General features: G+C 40.3%; 1 protein-coding gene across 3 annotated transcripts in view; it reads right to left on the reverse strand.

Annotated features, from left to right (window-relative positions):
* Nucleotides 1-22,041: 22,041 nt before the first annotated feature.
* The window catches only part of ELMO1 (engulfment and cell motility 1), a 578,893-nt gene continuing 573,101 nt past the window's right edge, over nt 22,042-27,833 (reverse strand). For all 3 annotated transcript variants that reach the window (XM_030931898.1, XM_010356685.2, XM_030931899.1), the window contains exon 22: nt 22,042-23,470. In XM_030931898.1, coding sequence (XP_030787758.1) covers nt 23,270-23,470 — 201 coding nt within the window. In that variant the 3' untranslated portion in view covers nt 22,042-23,269. The remainder of the gene's footprint in view (nt 23,471-27,833) is intronic.

Here is a 27,833-nt window from a genome sequence, read left to right on the forward strand (position 1 = left end):
ACTCTTTTCTGTTTTTATTTAACAATACTGTAGTCCTCTGGCTGAAATTAGATGTAAATCTCCTCATAACCCCTAAGAGATTTTTCTTTTCTTTTTTTAAATATCAATAATAGGGCCAGTACATATACATAAATAATTCAGTATTTATTGCCAACCATCATGCTACAAAATTTACTTATCTACAATCTTTACTGTTCTTTCACTAGGTAAGAATTATCACTCCCATCTTACAGATGGGAGGACTCAGGTTCAGGAAGAAGGATTAAACTTCTACACACTTTTCAGCTGGCAAGAGGAGGAGCCAGAGCTTATTATTTTCAAAATGTCAGACCAAGTGTTAGTTATTGGCATCAGATTTGCTACTGTGGCCACAGACCTGAGTGGGAGTTGGGGTAGGTTATCCTGCTTTGGAATGTTCCTTATACAGACACCAATCAGACAGTGAACAGCTAATTGTGAGTGCTCCTTGTGCGCCAGACACTATGCCATGTTCTAAGAAGATAGTGGTTTAAAAAAATGAACATGGGTTCTACCTCTACTCAGTGTATAAATTGGTAGGCTGCTTACCCAAGATTTATTCTTATTTTCTGGTGGAAGTCACTGAGGTTAAGAAGCCATTTAAGCAGATGCCCAGTACTTCCAAATAATGAATGTGATAAAGTGATATAGAGTGTTTTTTAATAGCACCAATGATACTCAGATCACATCTAGTCCAACTGTTTCATTTTAGAGAAGAATCTGAGGTTCAGAAAGGGTAAATGACTAATGAAAAGGGAGTTGAACCTAAACCTGTGTATAAGACCAAGTCCAGAGCTCCTCACACTCTAATCTAATAGCTTCCTGAATTTAAGGGGCTATGAGATAAAACCATCCCAACTGTCTGACTCATTATGAACTGGAGCCTGGCTGACTTCTCAACTACACCAGCTTCCATGCAGTGCTTCTCAATCCTGGCTACACATTTGAATCACCTAAGATGCTTTAGAAAACTCCAAAGCCCTGGCTGCACTGCCACCAATTAAATTAGAATCTCTAGAGGTGGGCCCAGGCAGCAAGATTGGTTAAAGCAGTCTAGGCGATTCCATAGTGCAGCCGAGTTTGAGAATTCCAGGTTGAGATTCTGGTGATAGAGTCTTTCAGGCTCTTCCAGGATTTGCTACTTTGCTTTTTACCATGCACTGGGTTGGCTAGTGCTCCCCAAAATTCATGTTCTTCCTGAAACTCAGAATGTGACTTTATTTGGAAATGAGGCTGTTGTCAATGTAATTCATTCATTTAAGAGAAGATAATAATGGAGTAGGGTATGCCATTAATCTGACTGGTGTCCTTATAAGAAGAGGAGAAGAGACACAGAGAGACACAGCAGAGAGGTGAACACCATGTGAAGACACACACAGCGGGCGGGTGGCCATGTGATGATGGAGGCAGAGATGGAGTCATGCAGCTACAAGCTGCGGAACACCAAGGAATGCCTGTCATGACCAAGGGCTGGGAAGCAGACCATGGCCCTGCTGACACCTTGATTTTGGACTTCTCAGGTCAACAACTGTGAGAGAATATTGAGTTGAGCCACACAGCTTGTGGCCGTTTGTTATGTCAGCTCTAGGAAACTGCACACCTCTCCACCAGCCGGGGACTTCCCTGTGCACTACTTCCCACTTGAATGGCATGAGTCCAGCAGACAAGGTTTGATACTACTTCTAGTCCTACTGTGATCCCTTTCTCTCCCTTGTGTGCCTTATCTCTGGTCAATGGTGAATGTCCTGATCTTCTTCCTCCCATTCATCTCCAGATTTCCCAGGCAGCAAATACATACAGTAGAGCTCCTCTTTACCTCAGAGCTCTTAAATTCCCTGGTTATGTATTTGGAGAACATTTTCCATGTTCTGCTGTTTGCTTTCCAATCTTTTCCTCTTTCATCTTGCCCCAGGGAGGAAGGGGAGGATAGTATCTAGAGCACAGACTTTAGAGCCAGAGAGCATTAGCTCATCCCCTGGGTCTAACAGTTAGTACCTATGTGGTCATGAACAAATTTTTAACCTCTCTAAGCCTCAGTTTTCTAACCTGTAAAAGGGGGGTAATACCTTCCACACAGAGTTGTCATTATAAGGATGAAAGGAAGCAATGTCTACATTTAGGATGGTGCCTTCAGCACATGGTAGAGATCAAGAACTCTCTAACTCTCAAACTGCTCTTTGCTCCCAACCCTAACTTAGCATTCAGGTTACCTCTATTAATTGGTCTAATGTCCTGTTCCATTGCTCCCATGACATCTGTTCTCCCTGGACAAGACTATAGCCCATTGGAATTCCTCTTGTCTATTGTTCTTTGACTTATTTGGAGGCAGAGATAAGCCCATCCTTCCTCTTTATAATGTCAAGCAGTGATACATCATTATTCCAGCCCTCCAAATGTGCCATCTGCAGAGGAAGAATTATTGACTAGGAAGAAATTTTGTTTCATGAGGTAAGAGGAGTGAATGTGTGTATGTGTGTATACTTTGTTTTAGAATTCATTTCTAAAAATATATATGAAAAAATCTATTGGGTCTATCCAGAGAGAAAGTATACAGCTAGAAGAGAAAAGAAATCTAATCTCTGGTTAGTGCGAGAATTTGGGGAAATATATCTAGAACCTTCACGAAAAAGCCTAACTTTTTATATAACATGAACAACAGCAACAACAAATAAATGGGAAAAAATAACAGACTTAAAATAAGAATGAACTTATTAAAGAGAAATTAAAAAGAAAATGTGATTAAGACAATGATTGGGAGAGACAGGATAAAATTCTAAGGATATAAATTTTTAAAACGTAGAATAAAAAGTTCTTTTAACCCTAGAAGAAACCCTAGGCAATACCATTTGGGACACAGGCATGGGCAAAGACTTCATGACTAAAACACCAAAAGCAATTGCAACAAAATTGACAAATGGGATCTAATCAAACTAAAGAGCTTCTGCACAGCAAAAGAAACTATCATCAGAGTGAACAGGCAAACTACATAATGGGAGAAAATATTTTCAATCTACCCATCTGACAAAGGTCTAATATCCAGAACCTAAAAGGAATGTAAACAAATTCACATAGCAAAAAAAGCCATCAAAAAGTGGGAAAAGGATATGAACAGACACTTCTCAAAAGAAGACATTTATGTGGCCAATAAACATATGAAAAAAACCTCATAATCACTGGTCATTAGAGAAATGCAAATCAAAACCATCATGCCAAATATCATCTCATGCCAGTGAGAATGGCGATCATTAAAAAGTCAGGAAACAACAGATGCTGGAGAGCATGTGGAGAAATGGGAACATTTTTACACTATTTGTGGGAGTGTAAATTAGTTCAACCATTGTGGAAGACAGTGTAGCAATTCCTCAAGGATCTAGAACCAGAAATACCAGCAATCCCATTACTGGGTATATACCCAAAGGATTATAAATCATTCTACTATAAAGACACATGCACAAGTATGTTTATTGCAGCACTATTTACAATAGCAAAGACTTGGAACCAATCCAAATGCCCATCAATGATAGACTGGATAAAGAAAATGTGGCACATATACACCATGGAATACTATGCAGCCATAAAAAAAGAATGTGTTTGTGTCCTTTGCAGGGACATGGATGAAGCTGGAAGCCATCATTCTCATCAGACAAACACAGGAACAAAAAACCAAACACCACATGTTCTCAATAATAAGTGGGAGATGAACAATGAGAACACATGGACACAGGGAGGGAAACATCACACACCAGGGCCTGTCGGAGGATGAGGGGCAAGAGGAGGGAGAGCATTAGGACAAATACCTAATGCATGTGGGGCTTAAAACCTAGATGAGGGTTGGTGGGTGCAGCAAATCACCATGGCATATGTATACCTATGTAACGAACCTGCACATTCTGCATATGTATCCCAGAATTTAAAGTTAAAAAAAAAAAGTTCTTTTGAATGAATCAATAAAATGATTAAAATAAAAATTAAAATAGATAAAAGGAAAGATTTAGATAAAAATGTAAACAATTAAAAACAAAACCTGAACCTCAAAAGCTAAAATGAAAACCAAAACAAACCCAAATTTATATACTATGATGTAAGATAGAATGTGAAAGATGAAAGCATGAAAAAATAATAAAAAAGGAAGCGCTGGCTCTAAAACCCAGAAGGTTAATGATTGAATGGGTAAGCAGTTATATACTCTTTAAAGTTTCTAGACACTTTAGAAAGGCAAAAAAATATTGCAAGAAACAAAAATCAGAAGGATAAGGAACACCAAAATGACCCAACAAAAAAGCATGTTAAAGTCGAGATACTGTCTTAGTCTGTTTGTGATGTTATAACAAAATACCTTAGACTGAGTAATTTATAAACACCAGAAATTTATTGCTTACAGTTTTGAAGACCAGTAAGTCCAAGGCAAGATCAAGGCACCAGCATTAGGCGTCTTATAAGCACCTCTTGCTGCATTCTCAGGTGACCAAATGTTCCCTGAAGCCTCTTTTATAAAGGCCTTAATCCCACTCATGAAGGAGGAGTCTTTATGGCCTCATCACCTCCTAAAGACCCCACCTCTTAATAGTATTACATTGGCGATTAAGTTTCAACATGAATTTTGGAGTGACACAAACACTCAAACCATTAAACTCAAACTTTAAACCATGGTTTAAAATATTAAACCATTTAATATTTTAATTAAAATATTAAAAATATTTTAATATTATTAAAAATAATAATATCAATAAAGAAAAGCACATGAAAATAAGTAAGTTGCTGTTTGTGGAGCAATGGACACTTCCATACCCAGGGGTCCTTCGGGGGCAAGAACTGAGGTCCTTGTAACTGAGTTTGGAGGTCAAAGCTGTAGCCCAGTTGCTCTTCCAGAATTTGAAGGGTTGGTCTCAAATGCAAAGAAACCAGGAGCTTCATTCTTCTCCCTTCATTTCCCACCCCCCAAAAAATCTTACTGTAAGACCCTGCCTTGCCATTTCCCTATAGGTCCCCCTTTCAATTAGAAGTCTGACTAGATAAGGGAGCAGGGACCTGGTGGGTTCAAGTGAATGGGAAGAATGACATGTCAGTGTGGGGTTGTAGCAGAGAAAGCTCACCTCCTCCCATGGCATATTTCCTGGAATGTCCCACAGGTGCTCGCACTCCTATGTCCTAAATAAATGCAAACATCTTCCTCCGGATCTGTTCCTTCCACCCCGACCCTGCCCACCCTGTGCTCATTTAGCCCTGTAATGTCTCCACCATCAATTTAATCAATCAAGCAGGCAACCTCAGAGTTACTTGGGACTGTTGAGTCAGAAAAAGGATGGTTAGTACTGGGTCCAGGTCGATGTCCAGAAGTAATTCTAGAATTAATTCCATACCACTGGTCCTGCCCCGTGCTGCCTCACTTGGCATGACTCAGCAGACTTTTCTGGGCATGGTGTCATTTTAAGCAATGGAAATGGACTGGCTGGCTCCTCCATTGGTTGAAGTAAGTCTAGAGAGATCAGCTTTTACAGTTCCTGTCTTGCTTAGCATATGTTTTATTTATTTATTTATTTATTTTGAGATGGAGTCTCACTCTGTCACCCAGATTGGAATGCAGTGGTGTGATCTCGGCTCACTGCAACCTCCACCTCCCAGGTTCAAGTGGTTCAGCCTCCCGAGTAGCTGGGACTACAGGCACGCACCACCAAGCCTGGCTAATTTTTTGTATTTTTAGTAGAGACGGGGCTTCATCATGTTGGCCAGGCTGGTCTCAAACTCCTGGCCTCAAATGATCTGCCCGTCTTGGCCTCCCAAAGTGCTGGGATTACATGCATGAGCTACCGTGCCCGGTGCATATGTTTTATTCAAAGGAAGACTAGAAGAGATCTGAGTGACCATGGAAGGTTTTGGGGCCAAGAGGCTTTTTAATAATCTCCGTCAATCTCTCTCTACTTTTATCCCTCCACAATGAAGCAGGGACTGCACAAGCCACCTATGACTTCTATTAATACAGGAGAATTCAAGTCAAGTGACTGCAGGCCATGGCCCAAGAGCCTTTCCTCTCACAAATCTGATTAGACACTCAATCTTCTGTTGCTATGTGATTCAGGCCAACACTTAGACAAATGGCATGTCTGGGCTCTTGAGAGATGCACCGGGGTTTTCCCTGTATGAAGGCACTTTGAGCTTAACATGCTGTGAACAGACAGTGTCTGGAGGGGATGACAGGAATGGGAGAGGAAGATGCCACTGCAGAGCCTTCTGGCAATGAACTCTGACACTGACATCCCTGGGCAAATCACTGCCACTTGTTTGAAAAATAGCCTCAAGTGGATGTCATGCTGACAGTAATAGGATTTAAAATTAGTCTTAACGTGCCTTTATCAAAGGAGGCTTAATTGCAGGGTCTAATCAGTACACAAAATACTCTAACGACGGTTTTGCTGACGAAGTAATTCTAAACAAACCAGAGGATTTAGAAATGGGTAAAATCTTTGTGGAATTACTCAGTTTTGGTGTCACTAAAGTTGGCCTCCATTCAAGCCCATCTCCTCATACTCTAGGTCTTCTGATTTATAATTTATACATTTAGAATTTCTAAGATTTCCTTGCCTGAGATCCAGGAATACTATCTTATCTTAGTGTATCTTGTCTGGCCAGATACACTATTGCAGAGGAAGGAGCTCTGCTGTTTACCTGCTATGTGATCTTGGGCAAGTTACTTACCTTCTCTGAGACTCAGTTTTTTCACCTGTTAAATGAAGGAAATAATGCCTGCTTTGGAACGTTGTTGAGAGGATTTAAATAAATGAGCTATGTGGATCCATTTTTATGTTGTTTCTCTCTCCAATCCCAGAAAGCTGTGATGCTCTCAGCTCTAGTGACCCTAGGGATGCTGTTACTAAATATTTTCCTGTGGTTTGCAAGTAGGATTACTGCATATGTAGCTCAGTGGTTCTCAACTTGGGGTGATTTTCCCCCAAGGGACATTTGGCAATGTCTAGAGCCATTTTTGGTTGTCACAACTAGGAGGAGAGGGGCAGGTTCTACTGGTATCTAGTGGGGAGGGGCCAGGGATGCTGCTAAACATCTCACAACATGCAGGACAGCCCCACAACAGACTTATCTGGCCCTAAATGTCAATAATGCCCGACCCTAGAGGATGACATATATTAGCATTCATGGGTTCCCCAAAGGAGTATGCCTTGTATATCTCCCTTTTGTTTGAAGAGCTTTTAAAGAGGGCTGAGCGAAAGTACTCCAATGGAATTGCAGTGAGTTCCAATTACTCAGCATAAGGGAAGCAGATCTAAATCCAGCCTGACTTGGCCAGTATTTCTATGTTCTTTGTTCTTCAAGTGGAGGTCTGTGAACGGCCTGCTAGCATCCTGCATCTTCTCATTTGCGCCTGACTCGAAGTATTTCCTGCAGCTTTCCTCCATGTGATATATAGGATTTACTTAATTTTGCTGTCCTTCTCACCCATGAATGCTGAATATTGAGAAACATACAGAGATATCTTGTGTGTGAAGTCAAGAGCAGCTAGACCTGCCAGGAGGCTTTTCCAGAGGTCAGGAGGAATGGTCACAGGAAACAAGATACTAAGCTTCAGAAGAAGATGAATGGGATCACTGGAGGAGACCCCAAGGAGACCTGGCTACTTCGAGGGCAGGTGTATGACAGCTTCATTCTCCCCAGCTGATTCCATTCAACTGGTGATACAAGCACATATAAATATACAGAATATTCTCAGTTTCATTTGCCTGGAAGGAAAATATATTAAATACTAATGATAGTTATTTTCTTGATAGATATAACTTTTTCCCCTGGGTAGCTGTTTTTGAACTTTCTAAATTTTCTCTGAGTATTTTACATATTAAAAAAATGGATATTTTTTAAAGAAGAATTGAAGAGTCGTTCCTTATATGTCTGCCTGAACTTTATATTCTGAGGATTTCTTCTCCTCTGTAAATCACAGGTTAGATGTTGGCAAGCTGCTGCTAAGAGATAAATTGCTCTCCCACCTCCCCAGCTGAGAGTCATGTCTGGGTAACAGCTGCTTCGATAATGACTTTATTTGGTGATGGATGTATTCTTGCTTTACAGATGCTGAGATGACTTGAGCCAAACAAAATTGCATGTATGACTCTTCATTTCTCCTCACTCTACTCGCAGTAGGTGCCAGAGACAGAGGGCCTCAAGCCAGGGCAGGAGGATGTGACATTGCTTTCCTCTTCATAGAGGCGATGTCACCCTTGAGCACCTGCTCCTAGAGAGCTGCATGCAGCTGGCAACTGCACCAGCACAGCAATGTCGCCCACAGCAGGCTCCACTGAGGCCAAGCCCCACCCCACCCAGGCTCCCACTCTCCCTTCTGCTTTGCATTTTTTGATGATGGCATATCACTGTTTTCCAAATGAAAACAGAAAAATGCAAAATCCAGTCTTGAGAAGGAATGTTCTCACTTTTCAAAGAGCTACCGGTCTGTAATGTGAGAAAGCTGGAAAGCTGTTTATTGGAAGAACTGTGGATGTTTCTTGTCACAAAGGAGTAACCCTATGGTGCTGAAAGGCATATGTTTCGGAATAACGACTTCTAGCATGTATTTTGGAATGTAACCCTCTCAAAGAACTACCTTGCAGCTTTCAAGGACCACCGTGATCTCAAGGAGAAGTTAACTAAGAGCAAATATAGAAGAGAAAAGGACCAGGTAGAGGAAAGTTGGCAGAACCCAGGATAAATCCAAGTTTGGGGGTTATACTGAGAACAGAGAGGAAGTTCTCTTACAACTTATGACCAGAGCATCCACTAGCAAAATGTAGTGGCCTGTTTCCTCCATCCAAAAGAGAAATGGAAAGCCCCAAACTTAGGATCAAAAAAGTGAATAACACAATTATCAACGTGTGAAAGTCTAACACAAACTGTCCTTTTGAGGACAGCAGAGCCCTTGGAATCAGAAAAAGCCTAACAGCCCCTGACTTAATCCCTTTCTTACTGTGTGACCTTGGGGAGTGACCTAAATGCTCTGAGCTTTTGACTTTTTATAGGTAAAGTAGGTAGTAATACCAACCTCCTGGGAGTATTCAGAGAGAGAAATGATAAAATGCAAGGAGAGTATTTAGCACAATGCCTTGCACCAGGTTGTCAGTCAACAGTAGCTAACTCGTATCAGTGGCAGCCAAAACCACACGAGCACCACATGCCTGATGTCCAATAAAGGCACGTCGCAGGGATTTTGCCATTATTTCTGGTGCCATATAGAATACCCCTTAGCTCCTGACCCTGGTGCCATTTTTTGCTGCTTCTGCCTGACTCCTGCATGTTGACTCAGTTTCCATTTTTAGCTCTACTCCTGCAGATTGAACCACAGATATTAGTTTTCTAGGTAATATCTATCTGGAATTGGGCCTATTTGCATAACACCTAGCACCACCACATAGGAAGGTGGGGGTGAGATTTGGATAGTGGGATTTGGAAAATGAGACACTGTTAATTCATGAGAAAGAAGTATGAGGATTTTAGTTAATTGTAAAATCCACATGGTCAACAACACATTTGGGAGGAGGGATGAGTGTAATCTGATTCCAAACCTCAAAGGGGGGCCTCCAAGTGGCCATGAGCTTGATTTTGGGCACTAGAAAGGTCTAGCAATAAGTATTTACTAGGCACTAATTATCGAGTATTCACTATATACTAGACACTATTCGTTGAAATGTATAAACACGATTTAATATAATCCTTCAACCATTGTTAGAAAAGATTGTACAAAATTTTGCCAACCAGGAAATAACTTACCTGAAGTCAAAACAGCAAGCAAGTGTTGAATATGGAATTGACACAGGCCTTCAAAGCGAATATATATATTTTAACAACTGAAGAACTCTAACATTGGCCCCCCAAATTAGGCCTTTCCTCGACAATTAGTAATTATCACACGCACACACACGCACACACACACACACATTTTGTTTCTTCCGTCCTCTCAAACACTCAGAAGAGTTAGCTAGAAAAGCACTCATAGATGATTAATTTTTAGTGTCTCATTTTTTATGCCTCTCATCTTAAAAACTATGTTTGGTATCAACAGATCTTGCTCAATCTCTTAGAGTTTTAGGGCAACATTGTTACCTGATTCCAAAAACAAAATGAAATGGCATCATAAAATTAAAACGGTTGTGTTCTTCAGCTTTAAATGTGCAAAACTACTCTGCAAGTTAAGTAAAGCCTTTTGTTTGCTGGACTGTCAAAACACATTTAGAAAACTAATGGGTTTCAAGTGATCTATTTTAACTGGAACATCATTGAACTAAAATTTATCTACTGAAGCTAAGCTGCAAACCATGTCACATAGGAAGGGTTGAAAAGAAATAGAAAAACAAAACTAAAAGGGACATAATAGTTGTTTTCAAATATTGAAAGGCTGTTGTGAAGAAGTCAAATTGAATGTATCCACATGGCCTTAAGGAGTGCATAGACGGAAGTCACTAAATGTAATGCACGTTCTTATATTCTTGCGTATATTCAGATTATTCTGTGTTCAAAGGGGGACATTTTGGCGGTTAGTTGGGTTTTTGGCTCTATAGTTTTCCAGCAGAGGCTGGCTTGAGGATGGACTTCTTATACTTGGACAGTGGGTCAGATTAGTGACTCCTAAGAGTCTATGATTTTACCCATTAAATTGCATCATCCAAATAGGCAGGTATACTCATTGCTGTTGGAAACTTTTGCAAAAACCTGAGACAGACAGAGTAGGAGTGAGGGTAGGGGTACCACTGCCCATGAGACTACAGGAAGGCCTGGTGAGAGGAGTGAGATGAGAGAAGAAATGGGAGAGCTGAGTTCAGAGGTCAAGGGAAGCAAATTGAGTGTCAACAACAGGTGGTAGATAAATAGAAGCATGGTGCATTGGTAGAGGTTGGAATGAAGCAGGAAGTTAGAGTGCAGTGGGCAAGAAGGCAATGTAGGGGATCGAGTGGATCAAGTTAGTCCAGGTCCTTAATCTGCTGACACTGAATTTAAAAGTTCAAAATAAACTTTTTTTATTTCAAATGCAAGACATGCTCTCATTACAAAAATCTGAAATATAGACTTCCATTACACAAACAAGAAAATATAAATTTCCAGAGTTCTAGTCAATCAGAGAAAACTACTAAAAACACATTATTAGGGACGAGCATGATGGCTCATGCCTGTAATCCCGGTACTTTGAGAGGCCGAGACAGGAGGATCACCTGAGGTTAGGAGTTTGAGACCAGCCTGGCCAACATGGTGAAACCCTGTCTCTACTGAAAATACAAAAAATAACTGCGTGTGGTGGTGGGTGCCTGTAATCCCAGCTACTCGGGAGGCTGAGGCAGGAGAATCACTTGAACCCTGGAGGCAGAGGTTGTGGTGGGCTGAGATCGCCCCACTGCACTCCAGCCAGGGTGACAGAGTGAGACTCTGTTTCAAAACAAAAACAAACAAAAAAAACCGCGTTTGTGTATATCCTTCTGAATGCTTTTCTAGGCATATATACAACACACACACTGACATTCTAAAATAAAATCCATATGCATTTTCATACAGTTTTATGAGCTATTTTTTTCAGTTAACATCTTATTAACATCTTTCCTTTCAATGGACCACTTCACATGATTGTGAATGTTGGTCACGTATGTCACAGTATAAATGGATGTCTCATAGTTTATTTTAGTCTGAGGTTTTACAATTTTATTTTAAACACTGGAATCCTTTCATGAAACAAAATCATACATGGGGTGTAGCAAATAAACAGATGAACAAAACAAACAGAGCAGCTCCATTTGATGAATAAAATTGCAAAGTCAAGAGTCAGCCATATTTTGAAAACTTTGGCTATATATTACCAACTTTTTTCCAGAGAGATTGTGAGAGCCTGTTTTATTACCCTTTCACCATCCTGAATATTTAAAAAATGTTCTCAGACAAATTTTGTCTTGTGATGTTAATGTGCCTTTTAATATTATTTGTGACCTTAAAAATTTTCTTTGTTTATTGATTTCTTTGCTTATTCATAGATAATTTATTTACTATTTTAAATCCACATTTATTTTGGATGATACTGTGCTAAATTATTCTGTTTTTTGTTGATTTTTTAATACCACTTATACATTAAGAGAAATCATCTTTAATCATACAAAAATTTGCCAAGTTGATAGGCCAAAAACATGTATCATTTTAATGTGTATTTCTTCAAGTTTTTTTGATGGTATTTTTTTCAATTACTTGCCTGGTCAGTTATATTGATATTTTGTTAATTGCCTGTTTATTTCCTTTTCACATTTTTCATCGAATCATTCATTTTTTTCTTATTTATTATTGAATTAATTTAATTTAATTTTCTTTATCTTTTTCAAACTCTTCTGTTGATAGAGAAGTCATACATTTTGTTTCTAATATTTTCAATAGTTATTCCCCAATTTTAACATGTAGAGTTGATTTAAAGTCTAAAGATTATCAGTATCTCTAAGCTTCTGAAAACTGAAAGGAGGTTAAAGTAGTTTAGGTTACGTTATAGACTTTCATTGTATGTTACATTCTTCTGTATTTTAATCCCACATAGTTTTAAGACACCTTAAATTAGTTATTATTAGTTAAAATGTGTGTTAAAACTTAATACACCTTAAATTAGTTATTATCATTGTGTCTTTTACACAGCTATTTCTGGTTTAGATTTGCTTTCAAAATTATCCTTCTTTCTCTTACTCTTAGAGATCATCTGTGAGTGACAAATTCCCTTTAACCTTATTGGAAATGTCTTTATTTTGTTGCCATTCTTGAGTGACAGTTTCACTGGGAATACAACTCTACTTAAAATTATCTTCTCTCAATGCTATGAAAACATATCATCAGCCCTCCATTCCAGAGCCTCTCTACGGGTGCTGCAGCGTATACCTCTCTCCTCATTGCAATGCACTGCTGACTGGGCACTGGTATGCAGAAGAATTGATGGTCTTGTTGTTAGGGTGTCAGGGCAGGGCTTGGGCTGTGGCCCTTCCTGGTGAGCAGCCTTATCTGCTTACCCTCATGTGTTGTGCAGGCATCATAACTTTCAATGTACGCTGTGACATAAAAATACTCAGGCAAACATAGAGCCAAATCATGAGTGAACTCCCATTCACAATTGCTACAAAGAGAATAAAATACCTGGGAATACAACTTACAAGGGATGTGAAGGACCTCTTCAAGGAGCACTAAAACCACTGCTCAAGGAAATACAAGCGGAAACAAATGGAAAAACATTCCATGCTCATGGATAGGAAGAATCAGTATCATGAAAATGGCCATACTGCCCAAAGTAATTTATAGATTCAATGCTATCCCCATCAAGCTACCATTGACTTTCTTCACAGAATTAGAAAAAACTACTTTAAATTTCATATGAAACCAAAAAAGAGCCCGTATAGCCAAGACAATCCTAAGCAAAAAGAACAATGCTGGAGGCATCACACCACCTGACTTCAAACTATGCTACAAGGCTACAGTAACCAAAAGAGCACGGTACTGGTACCAAAACAGATATATAGACCAATGGAACAATAGAACAGAGGCCTCGGAAATAATGCCACACATCTACAACCATCTGATCTTTGACAAACATGACAAAAACAAGCAATGGAGAAAATAAATAATGTTTAATAAATAAATAATTTTGGGAAAACTGGCTAGCCATATGCAGAAAACTGAAACTGGACCCCTTGCTTACACCTTATACAAAAATTAACTCAAGATGGATTAAATACTTAAGTGTAAGACCTAAAACCATAAAAACCCTGGAAGAAAACCTAGGTAATACCATTCAGTACATAGGCATGGGCAAAGACTTCATGACTAAAACACCAAAAGCAATTGCAACAAAAGCCAAAATTGACAAATGGGATCTAATTAAACTAAAGAGCTTCTGCACAGCAAAAGAAACTATCATCAGAGTGAACAAGCAACTTACATAATGGGAGAAAATTTTTGCAGTCTATCCATTAGACAAAGGGCTAATATCCAGAATCTACAAAGAACTTAAACAAATTTACAAGAAGAAAACAACTCCATCAAAAAGTGGGAGAAGGATATGAATGGACACTTCTCAAAAGAAGACATTTATGTGGCCAACAAACATGAAAAAAAGCTCATCATCACTGGTCATTAGAGAAATGCAAATCAAAACCACCATGCCAAATACCATCTCATGCCAGTGAGAATGGCGATCATTAAAAAGTCAGGAAACAACAGATGCTGGAGAGCATGTGGAGAAAGGGGAACGCTTTTACACAGTTGGTGGGAGTGTAAATTAGTTCAACCATTGTGGAAGACAGTGTAGCAATTCCTCAAGGATCTAGAACCAGAAAAAGCATTTGACCTAGCAATCCCATTACTGGGTATATACCCAAAGGATTATAAATCATTCTACTATAAAGACAGATGCACACATATGTTTATTGCAGCACTGTTCACAATAGCAAAGACTTGGAACCAACCAAAGTGTGCATAAATGATAGACTGGATAAAGAAAATGTGGCACATATACACCATGGAATACTATGCAGCCATAAGAAAGAATGTGTTTGTGTCCTTTGCAGGGACGTGGTTGAAGCTGGAAAGCATAATTCTCAGCAAACTAACACAGGAACAGAAAATCAAACACCACGTTCTTAATAATAAGTGGGAGTTGAACTATGAGAACACATGGACACAGGGAGGGGAACGTTACACACCAGGGCCTGTCAGGGGGGTGGGGAGCTAGGGGAGGCATAGCATTAGGAGAAATACCTAATGTATATGATGAGTTGATGGGTGCAGCAAACCACCATGGCATGTGTATACCTACGTCACAAACCTGCACATTCTGTACATGTATCCCAGAACTTAAAGTATATTAAAAAAAAAAATTACTCAGAGCCCTCTTCCATTGTTGCTACTGAAGGAGCAATACCTGGTAGTCTAACACTTCCTGTGAAGGTGATTGTCTTTCTCTCTAGGTATTTCACATTTTCTCTGTCTTTGGTGTTATTCAGTGTCATTGTGATTTTTATTAATGCATATTTATTTATCTTGCTTGGGAGTTTTTATATTTCCAAATCTAAGGATTTGTTTTACTGGCAAATCTTCAGCCGCTATTCCTTGAAATGCTGCATTTCCACCAATTGCTCTTCTTTCCTTTTGGAACTTCTGTTAGAGTTCTCACCTTCAAGCTGCCTAACAGTCAATTTTTTTTCTCAATTCTTTGCACTGCCTTTTGGGTAATTTTCTCAGCTCTGTTTTTCAGCTCATTAATTCTCTCTTCAGTTGTGTCTAACCTGTATTTAACATAACACTGAGTTCATTTTTTCCAATGACTATATTTTTCATGTTTTATTGCTTTTGTCATCTCTTTATTGTTCTGGGGATTTCAATTCTATTTAAAATATGTTTAACTTAGGCCAGACATGGTGGCTCACACCTGTAATCCCAGCACTTTGGGAGGCCTAGGTGGGCATTTTATTTGATTTCCTTTTTTTTTTTTTTTTTTTTTTTTTTTTTGAGAAGGAGTCTCGCTCTGTCACCCAGGCTGGAGTGCAGTGGCCAGATCTCAGCTCACTGCAAACTCCGCCTCCCGGGTTTACGCCATTCTTCTGCCTCAGCCTCCCGAGTAGCTGGGACTACAGGCGCCCGCCACCTCGCCCGGCTAGTTTTTTGTATTTTTTTAGTAGAGACGGGGTTTCACCGTGTTAGCCAGGATGGTCTCGATCTCCTGACCTCGTGATCCGCCCGCCTCGGCCTCCCAAAGTGCTGGGATTACAGGCTTGAGCCACTGCGCCCCGCCTTATTTGATTTTCATGTTTTTATTCTATTATGTCAAGTTTTGGGGTGTCTAATCTTACTCTTACTCATTATAGATTGTGAGTCTTTTTTCTCCCACAGTCTAGTCAGAGAAGATTTCATGTTAGTTTCCTATGCCAGTGGTTAGGGTTCCCCCACCATCTAACTTGCAAATGAGGGTGTAGCCCTCTTAAGATCTTGGCTTTTGTGGGAAGACATCAGTTCTCTTCCTCATTAATATGCAAATGAGGCCTGTTCTCTAAATCCCCACCTGGACACTAGAACTTACACCTCTCTCAAGACAACTACCACCCTGAGGAGGCCACAGCCTCAGCCACAAGTTTAGTGCTTTGGATTTCAGTTCTTTCCTTATCACTGACACCTGTGGATTTCCCTTTTTGTAATAGAAGATCAGAGAAATCATCTAAAATGATCTTTATTGTTTTAAAATTTTAGTCACATTTGAAATAATTGTTTTTGGGGGAGGATGTTTTGGACATTGCTATGAACCTTTATACTTACATTCTGTCTCATGGTGTAAAGATTTTCTTTGTGGCCATCTATATGAGGAACATTTTCCAAAGATATATTATGTATATTTTTTGTAGACTATGTATATCCAAACATCTTTATTTTTTATTTCTTTTCTCTTTTTCTTTTTTTTTTTTTTTTTTTGGTCACAGGGTTTCACTCTGTTGCCCAGGCTGGAGTGCAGTCACTCAATCATGGTTCACTGCAGGCTTGAACTCCTGGGGTCAAGCAATCCTCCCGCCTCAGCTAAGTAGCTAAGACTACAGGCATGCACCACCATGTCTGGCTTTTTAAGTTTTTTGTAGAGAAGGGATCCAAACATCTTTCAAATTAAGTTAATCATATACATGCCATTATTTGAAGTCTCGACCTAAGGAATGGTGCTCATCACTTCTCTTCTATATATAATAGTATTGGTTTATAGATTTCAAGGTGATTTTATTTAGCATGTAGATAATCTGGATGAATAAAATATTCTATTTTATTTAGCACACAGAGACATGACAAAAAATATCAATGTAAAAGAGTACAGAGGGTCTGCAACTTACAATGGTTCACCTAGATTTTTCGACTTTGTGATAGTGTGAAACTGTTGCAATTTGGATGTACTTCAAATTTTGAATTTTGATCTTCTCCTGGGCTTGCAATATGCAGTATATGAGATACTCAACACTTTCTTAAAAAATAGGCTTTGTGTTATCTGATTTTGCCCAGTAGGCTAATGTGTTTTCAGCACATTTAAGGTAGGCTAGGCTAAGCTCAGATGTTCAGTAGGTAGGTATATTAAATGCATTTTTGACTTAAGATATTTTCAACTTACAAAAGGTTTATTGGGATGTAACTCTGTTGCGAGTTGAAGACCATCTGTATTATAAAATAACTTTCTTTTTCGTATCTTTGTATTTTCAATTTTTCTTTGCCTGATGTTTATTTGCTCTTTCCCCGCCACCTCCTCTCCCAACTCATTGCACTGGGACTTTGCATTTGCTGGTATTTCTTGGTCAACTCTATATTTGCAATTATTGTGTGTCATTTTGTCTTAGGCACATATCTTATAACCAGCATTTGTCCAGATTTTGCTTTTTCAGCCAGTCCGAGAAAGATTTGGTCTTATTTCTATTTTTGTATTTATATATCCAACTTTGAAAATATAGGCCGGGCGCGGTGGCTCAAGCCTGTAATCCCAGCACTTTGGGAGGCCGAGACGGGCGGATCACGAGGTCAGGAGATCGAGACCATCCTGGCTAACACGGTGAAACCCCGTCTCTACTAAAAAACACAAAAAACTAGCCGGGCGAGGTGGCGGGCGCCTGTAGTCCCAGCTACTCGGGAGGCTGAGGCAGGAGAATGGCGTAAACCCGGGAGGCGGAGCTTGCAGTGAGCTGAGATCTGGCCACTGCACTCCAGCCTGGGCGGCAGAGCGAGACTCCGTCTCAAAAAAAAAAAAAAAAAGAAAATACAGTTACCCCTTGATCAACGCAGGTTTGAACTGTGCAAGTCCATTTTTACGTGGATTTCCTTCCGCCTCGATCACTCCTGAGACAGCAAGACCAATCCCTCCTCTTCAGCCTACTCAAAGTGAAGACGATGAGGATGTAGACCTTATTAATGATCCACTTCAACTTAATATTAACAAATAGCAAATACATTTTATCTTATGATTTTAATAGCATTTTCTTCTCTAGTTTTAAGAATACAGTATATGATACATATAATATACAAAATATGTATTGATTGTTTATATTACTGGTAAATCTTCTGATCAAAGGTAGGCTATTAGTAGCTACGGTTTTGGGAAGTCAAAAGTTATGCTTGGATTATTTAACTGTGCTGGCGGTTGATACCCCAACCCCCATGTTGTTCAAGGGCTAACTGTATAGCCTTTTATTTTGCTATCTTTTGCAATAATGATCAAGTTTCATCTCTTCTACAGCACCCTATATATAATCTCTGTTGGATTCCATTTGCTTCCAGTAATTTGATTGATTGAATGATTGATACATCCAGCCTTCTTTGAAAGTGAAGCATTTTTGAAACATATTCAGCCTCCAGTCCCACCCTTCCCTGACTCCTCTTTTGTGCTGCTGCCTGTGTGACAGTCGTGATCTTAAAATGCAAATCTGGTCATGCTGTTTACCCAGGTAAAATATGCCAGTGGTTCTTGATCACATAAAGAATGTATTTCCAACTTCTTGGCAAGACAGTCAAGATTCTTTACATTTTTTTCCCATCTTATCTTCTATTCTCTCTCCTATATTCCTCTCTGTTCTCCAGCCCTGAAAGTTTCCTCTTTCTAATGCCTCAAGTGGTTAGGGTATTTTTTTTATATGCGTTTATAGCATACACTCTTACCTCCCCACTGGAATTTATTTTAAATTGTGGTTTTATTGCATTACCTCCAATCCTTCATTCAAGAAGTATATCAAAATTCTTAAATTTTCCACCCTTCCTTTCTCTTTCTCATTTTTCTTTACCATAAAATGGACTGAACTGGTTGAAAAACAGTCCTTCATATCTACAAGTTCTGCATCCTTAGATTTAACCAACTGAGACTGAAAATATTTGCGGAAACAAACAATAAAAAATATAATACAAACTCTAAATTTTGAAAATGATAGAGTATAAGCTATTTGTATCACATTGACATTGTATTAGGTATTATAAACAATCTAGAGATGATATAAAATATATAGGAGGGGATGTGCATAGGTTATATGCAAATATGATGCCATTTTATATAAGGGACTTGAGCATCCTGGGTTTCGGTATCCATAGGCTCCTGGAACCAATCCCCCATGGATCTTGAGGGATTGATCGCATATCATCTAGTTAAGCTATGCTAAAGATCCCTCCCTCAAACCACCGTGGATAACAGAGGAAAGGAAGGAAAGGGAAGGGACGGGGAGGGTAGGGGATTTCCTTTTTGAGCAGTGACAGTTTTCAGCCACCTCACATATAATCCTCACAAGTAATAACATTTCCATTATAAATGAGTAACAGGCACACAGTAAATGACTTGCCTCAAATTATCTGTTTGGAGAAGTTCACCAAATGCACACTATCTCATTATTTCATCTCATTACTGTTCCTCCTCTCTTCCTGATTTTTGCTCACAGCCCTATCTCTTACCTATTCTAGGAGCTCAGGAGTCCCCTGCACTCTTCTGTCTCTCTCACCCCCATGCTAATGAGGTCTTCGCTTCTCTTTAATAACTTTACCCTTCTCCTCATTTCTATTGCTACTACCAAAGTCTAGGCTCAAATAATGCTGGTTTGGGATTATTTCAAAAATCTCCTTGCTAATATTTCTGCTTCCAGTTTTCTCCCACTTCAAGTTTGCCCCCACAAGGCTGTTTTGTATCTGCGATACTTCTGAATGGCAAATCTGACATCACACCTCTTAATGCACTCTTTTGCCCTCAAGTAAACGTCCTTGCCAACTCTGTCAGGATTTTCAGGATTTGTGCTTTTCTTCCTCTGCAGTGTTATCACCCTTTGCTCTCTCATAAGCATCCTGCACAGCAGCCATATTGAATGACCTACAGATTCTTGAGTCGTTCCAGATCAGCCTGCCTCCATGCTTTGTTTACACTTTGCTCTACTTAGGTTTCTCTCTTACATGGTGAACATCCCTTTTTCAAGATCTTACTCAAGTTTCTACTCCTCTCTTGCTTTCCCTTATACCATTTTGGAAAGTGTTGGTCACAACCTCCTTTCTACTATTCTACCTTGAACCTATTTATATAATGCCATTTACCACACTGTGCTGCAACTTTTTGGTTTTATATTTGACTAAGTTTCTTGTCATTTCCCTGATTTGATAAATTTTGTTCATTTTTACAAATGTTAATTTTACAAATTTTGTTCTTGTTGAGTTCCTAGGGCCTATCTCTAAGCACACTTTTGATTATTGAATGGATATTTCATTCCCCTTAAAATGAAAAGTTTGTGTTAATTGTATTTTCATAACTAAAACAAAATGGATGAAAGGTATGCATGTCACTGGGGACACCCATTGCTTTGTTCACTGTAAAAGCAGGTGGACAAGACATGGTGTAGTTGATAACTGAAGGATAGCTTAGAATGGACTTGCAAATAGACTCAGGAAATATTCAACCTTGCACTTTTTCTTTTGCAATTACTATTAGCTTTCCCTGCCCTTAAATGTTGTCACAGAGGTTTGAGAGGCCAATTCATTCTCCTTCCTCCTATGTGTTCTGAACAAGAATAAGATAGGAATTTAAACATCAGCAGATTCAAATTATCAGTTTTATTTTGAGCAAGGCGAATGGGAGAACGCAACTTGGACTTCATGACATCATTCTTCCTACTTTACTTCTGCCTTGGATTTGGCTGAATTGCCCAGGCTTAGGAAACTGCAGGCAACAGGAGATGAGTTGGAGGCGGTAGGCTTATCGCATGGGAAAAAAGCCTTGGGCAGCCTGGAGAGAGAAGGTGAGGTGGCCAAATACAGGCAACAATCCTTCCCCACATGGTCACAAAAATGAAGGGAAACAGATGGCATACTCTTCCGATCTCACAGGTCCAAAGGATGTTCTAGGGAGGAGCTGGAGAATGCTGCCTTTTATGGTCCTGAAAAGGTTTCTTTCTATTAAATGCACCAAAGCTGGAGTGCCAGAAGAGAGAGGGGCTGGATCTTCCCAGCCAAGGTCACAGGACAGATACATTTCTTAAACCCAGAGTCGCGAGACCTCAGAGATCCTGGTCCAGAAAATTCCCTTTTTCATGGATTGGATTTTGTAACCCATAAGTAAAAAATAATATGACTTTGTTTGCTTTCTTTGACCTAACAGTTACTGTTTTATCATGATGATGGGTAGATTAATAAATGCTCTTGACAGCAAGTACATGTTAATAACATCGAAACTTAATGATCAACAAATTAACAGCTCAACACTCAGGTGTGAGTGCTCTGATGGGAAGAAGGAACCCCTGTGAATGGCTTTGGATTCCAAAGGACTTTTTTTCCTGCAATGCATGCAGTGCTCTGGACCGTATCATCTCAACCCAGGTCAATCTGTAATTGCACATCCTGATGACGGTAAAGAGCAATGACCTGGATGCTTCCACAGCTTGTGCTGTGAGGCCAGAGTGGCTTGTGCTGCACCACGCTTAATACTGCACCTTGGACCCTTCTGACATCCCTCCCAGGGCTGGAAGTTTACAATCCTGATAATGCCTCCAGTGGAAATGACCTAAGAAACATCCTTTGCTGGGCTCTGACTCATAATTAATCCACAGTTAGATTTATTTAGTCCTGGCTTAATTTACTTCAGGTCTGTGGGTTTGCATTCTTTTCACTGCTAAATGTGCTTCCTCAAAGTTGTGATGTGTTTAATTTGACCCACTCTATAAATTATATCATGGTAAGAAAGAAAAAGAAGAGAAAGTCATGGTCAAGAGACAACAATGTAAAAGGGATAGATATTTTCATACAGTGGGTCTGATTTTCTCAGTGAGTAGAGATGGTCTTCTTAGAAGTAACATTCTCCACTGATGCTCTGAGCCTATGGTGACCTAGCAAAGGTGGAGGGTTTCCCACAGCAGTGTTTTTCAAACCAATGTACATACACATCACCCAATTCATCGGGTCTGGGGCGGAGCTGAAGAGCTGGCATCTCCAACAAGCTCCTAGGTGATGCTGATGACTTAGTAGCAAGAACCTAAGTTACTAAATCAAAACACCAGCTCCCCAAATCATCACAATCCATTTTATTCCACAGCATGTTTAAGGGAATGTTATTTTCAGGAAGATGTTTGGGATTAAAATAATTAAAAAAAAACTGGAAATTCACACATTTATGTATCTCTTCTTTTCATTAAATATATATCTGTTTGGCAAAAAATGTTAGACTCTTTTGTACAAAAACAAAGCAAAAAAAAAAAACAAAAACAAAAACAAAAACAAAAACAAAAAAAAAAACACTAACCCAAAACTCTTGCAAATTGTAAATACCAGTAATAATTACAATGATGTAAACTTGGATGTCTGACAGTTTGACCATCCTGTGGAACTCATGTTGCAGCAGGACCTCCCAGGAGAAGGTAACACCAAACCCTTGGATAGCAACAGCCCGTCCTAGAGGCATTTAGGTTTAGTCTATTAGAGATGGAGCGAGACTACTGATTTCACCATTTGTGCTTTCAGCTAAAAGGCTGGGAGTGTGGGTGGAAATGAAGAAGGCAGTTCTGGCCTGGGGCAGGGAGAGGAAACCCCAGACTAGCTGGTGAGGAGGGAAGATTTGTCACGATCACAGTGCAGACGCAAAGTGGGCGTGGGACCTGTGGACTGTTTGGGAAACTGATGCTAGGGAGGATCATGAGGAGGCTGCGGCTGCTGCTCTTGGGACCAAAGAGGAACAGAGCAAGGCAAAAGCAGGGAGGGAGGTGGGAGGAGATTTGAGCGCAGATCTCAATTCAAGTGGAACTGGTGGTATGAGATGATTCTAGAGAGAGGGGAAAGGAGGATGTGGGGTTTGGTCTTCTTATCAAATAGCTGGGCCATTTCCTCCAGACAGGGGCCTTGGGGCACTCCCCTTGGTCTGGTGGGCAAGTTTTGGGGCAGTTTGGGGCTGCTGGCTTTCCTGCCATGGGGAAGGAAGGGCATGCCTGCGGGGGGCTAGGATGGAAGGGCCCTTTGGCCTTCTTACTGGCAGTGGGCTTTGCTCTTGTCCCACCGGTGGACTGCAGCCATGGGAAGTGACCTGAAGCAGTGGAGCCGAGGAACAGAATCAGGGTGGTGAGCAAAATGCCAGCTAGGGGCTGAAAGTTGCCGGGGTTAGAGGTGATGCTGAAGGGAGTGTGGACCCACAGCTTCCCTTTACCAAAGGAGGGTTCCAAGGCGTGGGCGTGTTTTCATTCCTCTCTCCTGTTAGCTAGGTGTTCCAGTTTTGGAAGGGGCGTGTTTGGGCCCGGCCACTTCAGTTACAGTCATAGACGAAGTCATAGTTGCTGGGCTCCTTGGGAATTGGCGGAGGCGCATCAGGGATCTGGATGTTTTCCAGGTCCAGTAGGCGGAGCTTGATTTCCATGCTGAGCAGGGTGTCCAGGTCATTCCGCGTCAGGTCGCTCATCATGTCCTTCCCGAGTAGCGCATTCAGTCCATCCGTCCAGATACAGTACTGGCAGGAAGGGAGGCAACAGTGATCATTACTCGTGGCAATTACAGAAGTATTAATAGTAAAAATAGCTAACAGTGAATACTCATCACTCAGTAGGCTCTGCGCTAAGTGCTCTGCCTACTTCGTCATTTCATATTCACAACATCTCAATATAAAGTCGATACTTCTGTTATCATCTCTGTTTTATAGGTGAAGGAACTGAGGTACGGAGAAGTTAAGTGACTCAGTATTACATAGACTGGGTGGGATTTGAACCCAGGCAATCTGAGTCCAGTGCCTGTGCTCTTCTCTGCAAAGAATGGCTCTCCGTAACAGCTGAGGATTGGAGTTCTCCATGACTTGCAATGTAACACCTATGTGGTTGTCTATGACTTTTAGGTATTGGTGGAATCTACCAAACAGTCCTGGCCTCAACATCAGGTGAAGCTGGCTTCTTTCTGACTCCAGTCATGGCTCCTAGTCTAGTAGCTCATCTCAGCCTGTCTTGTCTGACTCCTAGCATTCATAATGACAGCCCTGTGCCACCCTGGAGCCAATGGCCAACAGTTGTCCCACCTTGGTGTTTCTCAGCTAAAGGGCTAGGAAATAGCCTTCTGCTGCCCAGTGTCTGGTAGCCAAAATGGTTAAAATTATTGGGCAATCTTAATGGGAGGAGGGTTGGCTGCCTGTCTGGGGACCTCTTTAGCCTTTGTCTCCAGTTCCTGAGGTTTCTTTTCACCAGGTCTCTGGGGCCTGATCCCTGGGGACATTATCTGTTTTGGAAAGACCTTCAGAGTTCCCAACTAGGAGTTTGATTCTTCTCCTCTCATAGCCTTTTGTCTCTCCAGGAGACTATGATCTCTATGAGGGAGAAGGAGGAACTGTGCCTTGTCTGAGGACCTGCTTTTCTCTTGTTAGCTTCCCTCCCAGAGGCCGGAGTTCTGTACTGACCTGGACAGAGAACCACGACACCTGGTGAAAGAGGCACCCTTGTTGCATCTCAGAAAGCTGCTTGGCGTTCTGGATGCTGGGCTCCACTCACACACTGGAGTTAGGTTTCTAACAGTCCTGTATAGGATTCTATAACAGCAATTGTTCTCCTATTTTTTTCAAGTGATCTTCCTTCTACCATGCACTTCAGATTCCCAACTTTTCTACCTCACTAGGTCAAGTGGCAAGTCCAGACCCTCCTTAACCTACTTTGGCACTGTGGTTATCTGGACTGTATTCCATGGTAGCAGATCTCCACATAAAAGTACCCAAAGTATACAGAAAAACACTATATAAATCTCCAGTCACCATAATGTGATAGAAATCTTCCATGAATGCACATGGGTGGTCCTACTTTTTAAGCTGAGGAGGTGCACAATGGGTGTATTCTGAGATCCGTGTTTGAGGAGGGCAGCGTTGATTTGGAGGGCTTTCGTTCTACCGTGGTCAGGTGATCTCAGCCAAAGCATTTAACCCATCGAAACATCCATTTCGTGTTAAGGGGTTTCTGGAAGAATGCGTGTCCTCATGATCTGATTCTGAACATGCCTAACCATCCATTTCTGCAGTGTTTCTTTTTAGAAACAACAGGCACAGAAAATTTTATTTGAAAGTACATCGACCAATAAATAAAAACCCTGTAGTACTGATACTGAATTTGAGTTGGAACTATTAGTATCAATTCATTATGTAGTTTATCTTAAAAAAAAAAAAAAACCCTCCTAGCTCTGTCCCCCAAAAGGGCTAAAAAATAAAATAATGACCAACCAAGAACCATTGCACCATGGTGTGCAATGACGATAAACACACCTCATGCTTAGATTCTGGTCACTAAATATCATTTCCCACTACAAGTAATAAAGGCTCCACAGAGAAAAGGCAGGAAACAAAGATAAACCTGGAGCACCCCATCATACCAGAATGCCAGAAAGTTGTCAAAGACATAAGGGGTCCTCCCAATATGACTCAGAGGCCAACCCAATGGTGTTCCTATTTATTCCAGACCAGATAACTTATAAACTAATAATGACAGTAACTGCAACATATTGAGACATAATTGTGTTTAAATGCATGATTTCCTACTCAACCCCTGCCCCCAAATGCCTCCTTGTTCTTCTTTGAAAGATACTATTTTGAAAACTGGTAAAGAGAATCAAGTATTTATCCTGCTTACCATATGTAAATTGTACAACTTTAGGATAACCAAATAGTTGATGAGGCCAGTTTCTCTCTATCCCTTTAATAAATAAAGAAGGAATTATAAAATTAGGATATCAGCCTTTTGCAACCTCTAATGGTTCCAAGGATCCAGACAACAATCATCAGTGCCTACTAATATCCAAGAAAGGGGAGCCAGAAGTCACCATGAAAGTACAAACACCACCGCTGCTGCTTAGAAAGGGAGCCTGATTTGATTAATCCTTTAACTACAATTCATAGGACATACAGGGGACAGATGAATATATGAATTACATTGCAGGTTGTGGTGAGAACAATAATACCCGCCTTCCAAAGATACCCACATCCTACTCCCTGGATCCTGAGAATATGTCAGGTTCTGTGGAAAAGGGACTTAAGGTTGCTATCCACTGATCTTAAAATAGAGAGATGATCTTGGATTATCCAAGCAGGCCCAATGTAATCCCAGAGGTCCTTAAAAGTGAGAGAAGGAAACAGAAGAAGAGTCAGAGTCAGAGAAGTGACAGGTAGAGGGAGATCTGACGATGGAAGAGGAGGCTGAAGTGATGTGATGAAAAGGTTCAACCGGCCATTGCAATGGATGGAGGCCAAAGAGTGCAGGTGGACTCTTGAGTGAAAAAGACAAGGGAAAATTCTTCCCTAGAGCCTCCAGAAAGGAACACAGCCCTGCTGACACCTTGATTTTAGCCCAGGATACTGACATTTGACTTCTGAAGTCCAGAATTGGAAGATAATAAATTTGTGTTCTTTAACACTAAATTTGTGGCAGTTTGTTACAATAGCAACAGTAAGCTAATACATAAAGTTATAATCAGCACAGTCTAGACTATTAACATTACAGGTTTAATGACCTGTTTTTCCCAATAAATAAATTTCAAGGAAAAAAGGCACATGCTCATGATTGTGAGAGACAGAGAAAGAGAAATCTGTAGATTGAGAGAAACCCAAGAAACATGTCAACCAACTGCAATGCATGGATCTTATTTGCATTCTGACTTGAACAAAGTATGAAAGAAAAAAAACACACAAATGAGACAATTAGAGAAATCTAAAAATTGACTGCACATGGTTTAATAAATAAATACCACATTCTTAATTTATTTGTGATCAGGGTATTGCAGTTACAGTTTTTAAATTGAGTCTTTATTATTGGGGGATGCATACAGGAATATTTATACATAAAGTGATATCCAGATTTGCTTCAAAATAATCAGGGGTGGCAGCTGGGTGATGGTGGAAGAGTAGATGGGAGCACAGATGAACCAGATTGGCCATGAGTTGGTGATTGCAGAAGCGGAGTGATGGGCCTGCCAGGAATGTGCGAGCTCAGTGCCTGCTCCTTCTTTTCCTAGCTCCACAGTGTAGGGGTTAAGTGAGGGGCTTCTGGAGTAAGGCTGCCAGTGTTTAAATCCCAGCTCCGTCTCTTACTACTTGTGTGACCCTGAACACGTTTCTTAAGCTCTCTTGCCTCATTTCCCTCTTTTATTAAATGGGGATTCTTTCAGAGTTATATGAGGGTTAACTGGGGTGAAATATACATATAAAGCATTAATGGTGCCTGGCAGAGAGTAACCCAGGTTCATTATACTTATAGTTGACCCTTGAACAACATGGGTTTTAACTGTGTGGGTCACTTATACACGGATTTTTGTTTTTTTCAATAAAACTTACACCAAGTGTGCCTGTCTCTCCTGCTTCCCCTTCCACCTCTTCCACCTCTCTAGCCTCTGCCACCCCTGAGACCTCAAGACCAACCTGTCCTCATCCTACTCAATGTGAAGACAATAAGGATGAAGACCTTTATGATGATTCTCTTCCACTTAATGAATAGTAAACATATTTTCTCTTCCTTATGATTTTCTTAACATTTTCTTTTCCCTAGCTTACCTTATTATAAGAATACAGTATATAATATACATAACATACAAAATGTGTGTGAATCAACTGCTTATGCTATGGGGAAGTCTTCTTTCTGGTCAACAGTAGGCTATCAACAGTTAAGTTTTTGGGGAGTCAAAAGTTATGGGCAGATTTTGAACTGTGTGGGGGGTCGGTGCCCATAACCCCCATGCTGTTCAAGGGCAACTGTATTAACCTTTCTATTGTTGAGGTATTCAGTTCTGGGAGGTCTCTCCCTGCTCATTTGATAAATGAGAATGTCTGTAATAGAACTTTCTATTGTATGTTGTAATTA

The sequence above is a fragment of the Rhinopithecus roxellana genome, chromosome 6, assembly GCF_007565055.1.
Source record: "Rhinopithecus roxellana isolate Shanxi Qingling chromosome 6, ASM756505v1, whole genome shotgun sequence".
Lineage (NCBI taxonomy): Eukaryota > Metazoa > Chordata > Mammalia > Primates > Cercopithecidae > Rhinopithecus > Rhinopithecus roxellana.